Source organism: Pollachius pollachius (genome assembly GCF_949987615.1).
Source record: "Pollachius pollachius genome assembly, chromosome: 8".
Classification (NCBI taxonomy): domain Eukaryota; kingdom Metazoa; phylum Chordata; class Actinopteri; order Gadiformes; family Gadidae; genus Pollachius; species Pollachius pollachius.
Window position 1 is genome coordinate 1,748,213 of NC_136941.1, and position 10,599 is coordinate 1,758,811.

At 44.3% G+C, this 10,599-nt stretch overlaps 1 protein-coding gene across 1 annotated transcript in view; it reads right to left on the reverse strand.

The window, feature by feature from the left end:
* LOC307079178 (uncharacterized protein) overlaps nt 1–9,351 on the reverse strand; it is an 85,466-nt gene extending 76,115 nt beyond the window's left edge. The window contains 6 exon segments of the mRNA XM_079741312.1: nt 536–623; nt 797–866; nt 868–953; nt 1,338–1,400; nt 1,610–1,959; nt 8,990–9,351. Coding sequence (XP_079597438.1) covers nt 536–623; nt 797–866; nt 868–953; nt 1,338–1,400; nt 1,610–1,754 — 452 coding nt within the window. The 5' untranslated portion in view covers nt 1,755–1,959; nt 8,990–9,351.
* Nucleotides 9,352–10,599: the final 1,248 nt, after the last annotated feature.

Below are 10,599 nucleotides of genomic sequence, written 5' to 3' on the forward strand. Positions count from 1 at the left end.
GTATGTGCATATATATATATATATATATATATATATAAATACACATACATATTTATACTTATTTATTTATTTATTATATACGGAGACCACGAGACCTCCTCCAAGCAATGAAAATGTTCTATAAAATTCAGGTTGGGTAAATAGGCAAGATAGCGATATAGTGCCATACCGTCAATTTCATTCATATATATATATATATCATCGTTGGGACGGGATCTGTGTGTGTGCCATGGAATATGAGTGTCATTAACTTGCATTAGATCGAATTCCTTGGGCATATCACGGAAATTGGCGTATTTCCGTGAGGACTCCAGGGATTTTGAGTTAAGTGTCCGTGGTCATTTCACGGATTCCTGTGAGAGTGGTTGACAGGTAGATACTAATTACCTGTATATACCTGTGTCTGAATTTACTGCAGGCTGTTTTGCATAAAATCGAAATTGGAAAACAAAAACATTGAAACAAATGCACTGGCTTATTGCTAAAAGTGCCATTAATGTACTAACTCTATTGATCAATTATAATATCCACTTACTCTGTGTGGAGCTGGCAAGATGATGATGTGCCATTTGAGAATGTTCCATCAGTACAGTGAAGGCACTGCGTGTCTTTATCTGCTGTTCCTGTAAGAATATAAAAATATGGACATTTACTTCTGCAATAAAAAATATAGCATCTAGCTGAAATGAATCAAAGTTGTTTGATGAAAGCTCCAAGAAGGAACAAGGAAATAGAGAACTGTAATTAAAAGGAGTTCTGGGCTTAATTGATTCAGAAGTTGAAGTTTGACACCAACCTCTTGGACCGATGTATTGACCAGGACTGCAAACCGTGTGTCTCTGAGCAGCCCTACATCCACCTCCGTTAAGAGTCACTACAGAAGAATCCATCCAGGACCTCACACACAGCATCTGATCTTGATGAACACGACCTCTTCTCCTTCAGACCGAGACCTGTCAATCACATCAGTTACAGAATGAGAGAATGAGAAGGTCGTCTGAGGAAGTCTTTGAGTAGAATAACTTGATAGGAAAAGAAGGGGAGTATTCAGTGCCTTCAAGGGGCATCTAGGCATCTGTTACCCTCATTAATCTAAACCCATGTGTCTCATTCCTGCCCTGTTACTCCGTCAATGTAGTCATAGTCTTGTTTAAGGGGGAAAGGGTTTTAAATGACATGGGTACATATCACTGAGCCATCAGGGTATTGAACCCTGATATTTGTATTGCTATCAAGGGGTTTGTGAAATAATAAGATGAAAAGTGAAAATGTACCTGCAACACAACTTTTACATGAAAAGCATTGTTCACGCCCATTGTGGCCATCTTGGAAAGTACCTTCTGTGCAAGATGCGCATGATGTACTTCTGAATTCTGTGCAATGCCTGCGAACATACATTCCTGTTGGACAGATAACAATTGACGGTGTAGACATTTTTTTAATTGAATTTAATTTAATACCAATAAAATATATACAATTTATTATTATACAAGTTTATGAATTATACAACAAACTAGCTTAATAAGACATTATGTGGGCTGCATTCAACAAAATTATAACTTGATGGAGACCGCTAGTTAACTATCGAGTTCAGATAATTGTCTCTTACCTGGTGGACAGGTGGGACAACATTCATCTCCCACTCGGTATTCTGCCTGGCGACACTTTGCTGATGCAATAGCATTGCCAGTTACATTTAAATTAAATAAAACCAAATATATAATGAACAGAAATTGAGCATTGGAAATTAACATGGCTCCCAATTTGTTCAAGCTTCAGCCATCAAACTGTTCAACATATTTTGATGGCAGCCAACTTGTTTGGCTCTGTGTCAGTGCAGTGTCTTTTTAAGGGGTAACAATAAGGTGTATGGTTTTGACTTAACATGCTTTCATTCAATTTGCTGCCACCCAAATGCTGCCACCCAGTTCCTCTAAATGGACTGACGGTCTGCCATATCTGGGGAGAGAGGAAACCACAAGCAGTTGATAAATATCTGGAGACAGGTGAAGGTTTACTAGTGTTTAATAGTGTTAGCCACGCTTGTATTTTATTTAACACCCAAACTAATATACAGTTTGAAAATATTAAAACGTAGTTGTGAGCAGGGGAAGACGGTAGGTCCGATGCACTACCAACGGGGAAAAAGAGGGATCTTTTTTTCTAACCCTTCTATCACAGCAGCATTAGTTATCAGTGTTCTAGACATAGGATCTGTCATTGATCATTCAAGTCGCATTTCAAATGGTTCTCTCTCTCTCTCTCTCTCTCTCTCTCTCTCTCTCTCTCTAGTTGATTGTGTTTTTAAATAGTTTGTTTTCATTCATTAACAAAATTAAGTTAAAAAAAACATGTTCTCATCTATTTTACTTGTTATTGCCATACTGTGTTTTTTTATTTACTGTGGAAAGCCTGCACTTTCCTTCACACGCCAAGATAATTTGACTGCACAACCTTTGAAATGTTGTAAAGGTTGTCAAAGCTCTTGATCCTGAAATCTGAAGAAATACCAAGATGCTGTATTTTTGGCTGATTTTGTATTTCATTTGTGTATGAAAAGACATTGTTTGTGCAATGTTGAGGAATGTAAAATTACTGTATTTCTATGTACCACTGTGATAGCTTAATTTCACTTTATAATACGGTCAGTCCATAATTGCTTGGCGTAATATGCTGCCCCTGTCTTTATGTGGTTGCCGGACATATATTGTGTCCCGTTTAGCTGTTTTACATCGTACAACATTAGATTCATGTAAATAATTCATTGTGTAGCTACATTTTTGTTTATGGAGTTTCCATCTAGTGAACACAAGAATGATCTCTGTATGAGTTGATTGATGCACTTATTGAATAAATAGAATAAAAACCTGATTATGACTGACCTTATTAACCATTTCGAGGACTATAGGGGACACATTGAAGGCGAAGACGGTGATCATTGGCACTATTTAAAGCATCTCGAAAAATAAATGTAGTTGGTTGTACGATAGACTGAATACGTAGGGAGACGGCTGCCAGTATCCTGGTCAGGACAGAATGCAGACGTGTTGCACTTTGTCCCTGCTCTGTGTTATTTAATGATTAACAAGTTGCTGAGCCAAAAAAAAAGCTGACTTTCAAGTGGCCACATTGGCCCGGCTGTGACGGTAGTGCCCGAGTTTATAGCCCTATAATCAGTGGCGGTTTAAGGCACGGCCGAACCAGGCAGCCGCCCGGGCTCCATATTTGTGGGGGGCGACAAATCACATGGGGGCGCCACGAGCAGTAAAAAATAAAAACGCGCCGCGAAGTGGTTTTCAATGAAGGACAAAACATTGTGTGGGGAATTGGTATATTGGCGCCCCTCTGGCTGCAGGCGCACACCTGCTCGTTGAGAAGGCGCCGTGCACAGACGGAATGACACCCCCACTGAAGTCCGTAGGGTTATGATACAAACATTTCCCCCCCCCCCCTTGGAGGAAGCCTTGCCCGGGGCGTAACTGGACGTTGAACCGCCACTGCCTATAATATAATACATGATAGGCCTACCGTTGAGACCGACGTGACCTATCTGGCAGGTAGACTCTGACCCTTATGAAACTGATGGTCCACTCTGAGCTGAGCCTACCTCCTGCAACATATAACTTAACTCTGTTCCATGTTAGACCATTGGTCTAGATTAATTATTACATATTTTAGTTACACATTGGTGGACTGAAATAGCTGGAGGAAGAGCTTACCGCTGGCTGATGGTCTGATCTCTTATCATTGCTTGGTGTCTTATTTATGTTCTTATTTAAAATGTATTTATTGCAAATACATTTACTATTATTAACAAGGTGCTTTATTTTATGTTTAAAGTTATATTTTGCAGGATTATACATATCCAATTTGTCATGTACGGTAATTGAAATGTGCCTGCGCATATACTGTGGCATATACGTTAAGACAGCAGTGATTGGAATGCCACCAGAGACACTGGATGTATGTACCGCAACGAGTTCGAAGTTAAAGCCTTTCCACGATAAACGCCTCAGAAGCAATTCTTGACATGGTGTCAGAAGCGCAAGACTAGGAGAGTCATGGCTAAATTTAATCCCCCGACGAACTTTTCATTCGACAAGCCTGCCGAGTGGCCTGATTGGAAGCAGCGTTTTGTGAGGTTCAGAACTGCTACCAAACTTGACAGTCTGAGGAGGTCGCTTCACAAATTAGCATGCAAGGAGAGGCAACAGGAGCAGTGCACGAAGTTAGTCACAAGTTGAAGAAGTTCAACAAGAACGTGAAATATGGCGGTAAGCAAAGAGGGGGAAATAATGGAAATGGCGAATGTGGAAAATGCGGGAAAGTGCGTCATAGCAGGGATGAAAATTGCCCTGCGCGTGAAACCACATGCAACACATGCAACAAAGTTGGGCATTGGAGCAGAGTGTGCAGGAATAATAAGAAGGCAGTGAGTGAGGTTACTGAGCAGCAACAGTCGTATTTCCTAGGGGCAGTGAGCAAAGCCGCTGATGGGTCATCAGAGCAATGGGCCGTCAATCTGCTAGTAGGCTCCACTCCGGTTTAATTCAAAATCGACACAGGGGCCGATGTGAACATCATCAGAGAGGAAACCTATCACTCACTCAGACCTAAAACACCACTGGGGCCTGCAGACATCCTATTGGATAGCCCAGGTGGGGAGCTACAGTGCATAGGGCAGTTCCAGAGCACTGTAGCCTACAAAGGAAAGAGACACCCGCTCACAGCTTATGTTATTCGTGGACACACAGTAACCAATCTTCTCAGCAGGCCACTGTTTGTGAAGATGAACCTAGTGAGGAGAGTGGAGGAAACGGTGTGCAGCACAGAGCACCTACAGGCATACGGTGAGCATGGAACACTAAAGACTGAACCTGTAAGAATACAACTGAAAGACAATGCTCAGCCGTACGCTGTCCACACAGCTAGGCGTGTGCCACTTCCCATGTTAGAAAAAGTCAGAGAGGAACTCCAGAGAATGGAGAGAAATGGCATCATTGAGAAGGTGACACAGCCCACTGATTGGTGCGCACCCATGGCGCCAGTCTTGAAGAAGAGCACAGGTAAAGCTCGCATCTGTGTAGATCTCAAAAGACTGAATGTGTGTTAAGAGAGAACAGTACACCCTGCCTGTCACAGATGAGATTATAGCAAAACTAAGTGGTGCCACTGTATTCTCGTCACTCGATGCAGCTAGTGGTCTTTTCCAGATTCCACTGCATCCAGACAGTTGCAAGCTCACTACCTTTATCATGCCGTTTGGCAGATTTCACTTCAAGAGGCTCCCTTTCGGAATAACGAGCGCTCCGGAAATTTTCCAGAGAAAGATGATGGAGACAATGCAGGGGCTAGAAGGGGTAGAGATATTTATGGACGACGTGCTCGTCTATGGCGCCACAGTGAACGAACATGACCAGCCGTTAGAGAAAGCCATGCAGCGCATTGAGACGGCTGGACTGAAGCTGAACCGAGAAAAGTGCTCCATTAGGCAGAGCCAGCTGCGGTTCCTAGGGCACATCATCGACAAGGATGGAATACGGCCCGATCCGGGCAAAGTCGAAGCTATACAGCAGCTACCACCACCAGCAAACGTACAGGAGCTGAAAAGGATTTTGGGAATGGTGAATTATCTGGGAAGATACATCCCCAACCTGTCCACGGTGGGACAGCCGCTGTATGAGCTCCTGAAAAGCAAGGACATGTGGACTTGGGGTCACGCACAACAAGCTGCTTTCGACCAAACCAAAGAGCTACTGACGACGGCGCCAGCTCTTGCTTACTATGACGTGGGCAAGCCTACGTCTGTGTCTGCTGACGCCAGCAGCTATGGACTGGGGGGGTGCTCCTTCAGCTCCACGGGCAGCAATGGAAACCCATCGCATATTGCTCCAGACGCCTCACAGAAGCGGAAACACGCTACGCCCAGATCGAAAAGGAATGTCTGGCTGGCGTGTGGGCGTGTGAGAAGTTCTACAGGTATCTCACTGGGCTGGAGCAGTTTAAACTAGTAACGGACCACAAGCCGCTAGTGCCGCTCATCAACAGCCGTAGCCTGGACAACGTACCATTGCGGTGTCAGCGTCTTCTCATGAGGCTAATGAGATTCAACCCCGTGGCAGAGTACGCTCCTGGGAAAACTCTGGTAGTCGCCGACACCCTGTCGTGTAGTCCGCTGTCCAGCACGTGTGCTGAGATGGACACTCAGAGCGATGTGGCATGCTATGTTGCTGGTGTAGTGGGGGGAATCTAGTCAAAAGCAAAATGGATATGATCAAAATGGCAACTGCATCGGATGCCAATCTGCAGTCAGTCATCAAGTTCATACACGCTGGATGGCCAGAACACATCAGCAAAGTGCCTGTGAGTATAAAATAATACGTTCAGGTCAAAGCAAAGCTGTCAGAGCACAATGGCCTTGTCCTCAGAGGATGCAGGATCGTCGTGCCACAGCCGATGAGAAAAGAGATTCTCCAGAAAATCCACGAAGGCCACCAAGGCCTGGCTAAATGTAGGGAGACGGCGTGCTCATCAGTGTGGTGGCCCGGGCTCTCTACAGAGATAAGCAGCCTTGTTACATCATGCCAGGTGTGCCATGAACTGAAGAGAACACAACAAAAAGAACCTCTCATCGCTACACCACTTCCAGATCGTCCGTGGAAGAGAATTGCGATGGATCTATGTGAGTACAATCACCAAAACTACCTGATTATCTCGGACTATAACTCCAGATTTATAGAAATACTGCACATGCCCTCCACAACCAGTACACAGGTCATACTGAAGTTGAAGGCCATATCCGCCAGGTTTGGTGTTCCAGACGACGTGGTGTCTATTAATGGGCCGCAGTTTTCTAGCTCTGAGTTTCAGGAGTTTGCGAAACAGCTTGACTTCAGACACTGCACGTCCAGCCCCCATCATCCGCAGGGAAATGGGCATGCAGAAAGAGCCGTCCAAACGGCCAAGAAGATCGTCAAACAAGCAGATCCAGTGATGGCCCTGATGATTTACAGGTCCACCCCGTGCTCCTCCACCGGCTACAGCCCTGCAGAGCTGTTAATGGGAAGGAAGATTAGAACAACACTCCCTACATTGGAGAAGAATCTTCAACCTAAGTGGCCCAGCAGAGCAGCGGTGAAGGAGAGGGATGAGCAAGAGAAGGCTAGACAGGCCTATTACTACAATCGCCGCCACGGAGCCCGACTCTTACCTGTCCTGCAGCCACGTGATGCGGTTAGGTCCAAGTTGGACCATGAGAAATCATGGTCACCGCCAGCGGTGATCTCAAGTGAAAGCATTACTCCAAGATCTTACATCATCAAGACGCAGCAGGGAGCTGAGCTTCGGCGAAACCGTCGCCACCTTCAACCTGAACCGGTTCCCCAATCTTCATCATCAGTAACCAGCGAGAACACAGGGACAGACACCCACTCTGACACGTTAGAGACTGTCCCCAGCAGTCAGAGTGTGGCTACACCTGCAAGCCCTATGCCCGGTCAGACTGTGACCAGATCTGGACGGGTGTGCAAACCGACCAACAGGCTTGACCTGTAGATTGAACATATGGCCTTTGGGGGGGGGGGTACACACACAAAAAAAAGGGGGGAAAGTGAGATGTAAAAAAAAAAAAAAAAAAGACAAAGTTGTACTGAAATGGCATTAATGTTGGCGATGCTGATTTATGTTCATAACAAGAAAGTTTATTTGTTTGTCGGATTTACATAAAACGTAAAGAGATGTGTTCATAAATAACCCACTTTAAAGGGGGAGATGTCATGTACGGTTATTGAAATGTGCCTGCGCATATACTGTGGCATATACGTTAAGACAGCAGTGATAGGAATGCCACCAGAGACACTGGATGTATGTACCGCAACGAGTTCGAAGTAAAAGCCTTTTCACGATAAACGCCTCAGGAGCAATTCTTGACACAATTCATGTTGATTGAATTAATATAGGAAGCCCCGTGAGTTTCTCTCGGAGGTTCTGTCAAATTTTCTTACATTGCTGGTCCTCCCAACAAAGTCCAGTGTGCAGGCTGAGCGAACCCAATGAAAATGCCTCAAAGTCTCAACTTCACCCTTATCGGACCGAGTCTCCCGATCTAAATGTGTGAAAGTATCCCCTAGGAGGACCGACACCGGGTTCACAATCAAACCCGTAAAGAACCATCAGGGGAATGCGCCTGACGTCGATCAGACGGACCGCTCAGCTCAGGGATGAAGGAAGCCGAGGATCTTCGGACTACGTTTTTGATAGACAATAGCCTACATCTGAATGTAGGCTATTCATTTACAATTAAAATGGCCTCGAGCGACATTGTTTTACTTGCGATACGTATTCAGAAATCTATTGCTTCTTGATAGATGATGAGCTGAACGCCTTTCTTTGTGGCTTTCATATCTGTAGTGACACTAGCCAGACCACCGTGTCGCGTTATCACTGCAAAACGTCCACGAAAGCCGTGGGAGTGAGAGTGGTAACCCGGGCCACGGACTGTTTACTTATCATTTTCTTTTCCATTGTATAAATTGAGAACAACATAACATTCTGATTACCAGTCGAATCACAACCCTTCCACCTCGAACCATGTTTCCGCATTCGATCAATATAAGTGCGCGGCACTATAGCCTACTACAATCTACAACACATTTTCAAACCCATATACTGTATACAAGAAGTTCAACCACTTCAATAAATAGCAAAAGAAGCAGTTTAGAAATGATGTAAAGACGACGCATTTTCTATATGTGAGACTAGCTGCCTACCAAACTCAAATTAAAACTGCGTCACATCCAAACTGAAACCAGTTACATATTTGGCCCAACTGGGCGTCCCCAGGGAGCAGGAGGTCCCAGGGGGACGACGGCCGGGCCCTGGACGCTTCAGACACCTCACACTATCTATTAACACCATGCTTGTCTTTGATGTGTGAGCCACATATAGAAGAATAATGTGAGGACTGATCAAATAATGATGTTTAACACACCACGCCTCTTCTCCTGTGAGAGCTGGCATCAGGACGGAATCAGACTGGTGTATTTCCTCCTTTAGTTTCTGAGTTTGAGTCATCAGATTCACTTTTAGGTGGATCCAGATTTTCTAGAACTGGCGTTACTTCTTCTGCAACGTCATTCCCCTTCCATAGTGAAACACGGTCCCTGGGAAACTTGGGATTTTCCAGGCAGCTTGATTCCGACTTGGAGCGAACACGAAACCTTCTGGCTGACTGGGAGGTGAAGGGGAGACCCAGACTGAGGGGTGTGGACTGGGAGGCTCCATTGTCTCTCTTGATGAGGACATGCAGACCGTCCTCCTGATGGATCTGCTCACCATCATGATCACCCATGGGTTTATCAGGGACAGTTGGCCGGTGGATGTTGGTCCCTGGTTGGTTCAGGACGGTCAGTAGTAGTCACTGGGAGAGAAGGCAGCAGAGAGTCAGGACATACAGCCAGCCTCCACATGCAGCAACACTCACTGAAGACTGAAGCCCAGTGGAGCAGCTCTGCAGCTGGGTACTCTCAGGTGGAGATGAGGACACACACACACACACACACACACACACACACACACACACACACACACACACACACACACACACACACACACACACACACACACACACACACACACACACACACTCTGCCACTCTGGTCCCTCTGCTAGGTAGGCTCTGACTCTCTGGTACAATTAGATGAAATGTTTTAATCACAGCGATATCATTTGACTTGGTGTGAGTCAGTAACCTTTGCAAATCACTGGATATTAATAGATGATCTGTTAGTTATACACAAAGGTAAACATTTGGGATAAGAACTTACCATTTAACTCCCTCTCCTCCTCCTTTTCATTCGTCTTATTTTTTCAATAAAATAAAAATGGAAATAAAATATCAGCATTGGGTTCAACACAAGGTTATCATCTAATAACTCCACCACTGCCAGCTAGGTTCACACATGATTGTGTTCTGCATCAAACCAGTTATAACACTTACCCTCTCAAGACTTAGATTAGCCTTTTCTGTATAGAGATAAACAATACAGCAATAAGTCAGGACAGCAGTCACTATCATTCAGCATAACCATAATACATATTAGTTTACTGTTACCATGATACATGTTAGTTTAATGTTACCATGATACATGTTAATGTAATGTAACCATGATACATGTTAATGTAATGTAACACTTGCCTTTTATTTTCTTCCTGTAAATAATGGCTATGATTATTAAAATCACCAGAAGGACTCCTGATATTATTCCTGCCACTAGTGCTGTCTCTGGAACATGTTCTCCACATTCAGAATCAGATGAATTAGTTCCTGGTTTCATCAGTTTAAGTCCCACAGATTCACATCTGAAAGGACAACAGGTTTAGTTTCAGGGTGTGTAGTGTTATTATCTTGGGAACAGGATAGTAGACTGGGTGTTGGACTCCTGGTCCAAAAGGTACTGAGTTTGATTCACAATGTCCACAACCTGCCTCTTAGCCTCCAGCTAGATAGAAAGGAAGACACTAATGAATTGTGTATACTTGTCTGAATTCACTGCAGGCTGCTTTGGATAAAATTTAAATAGAATAACAACAACATTTTAA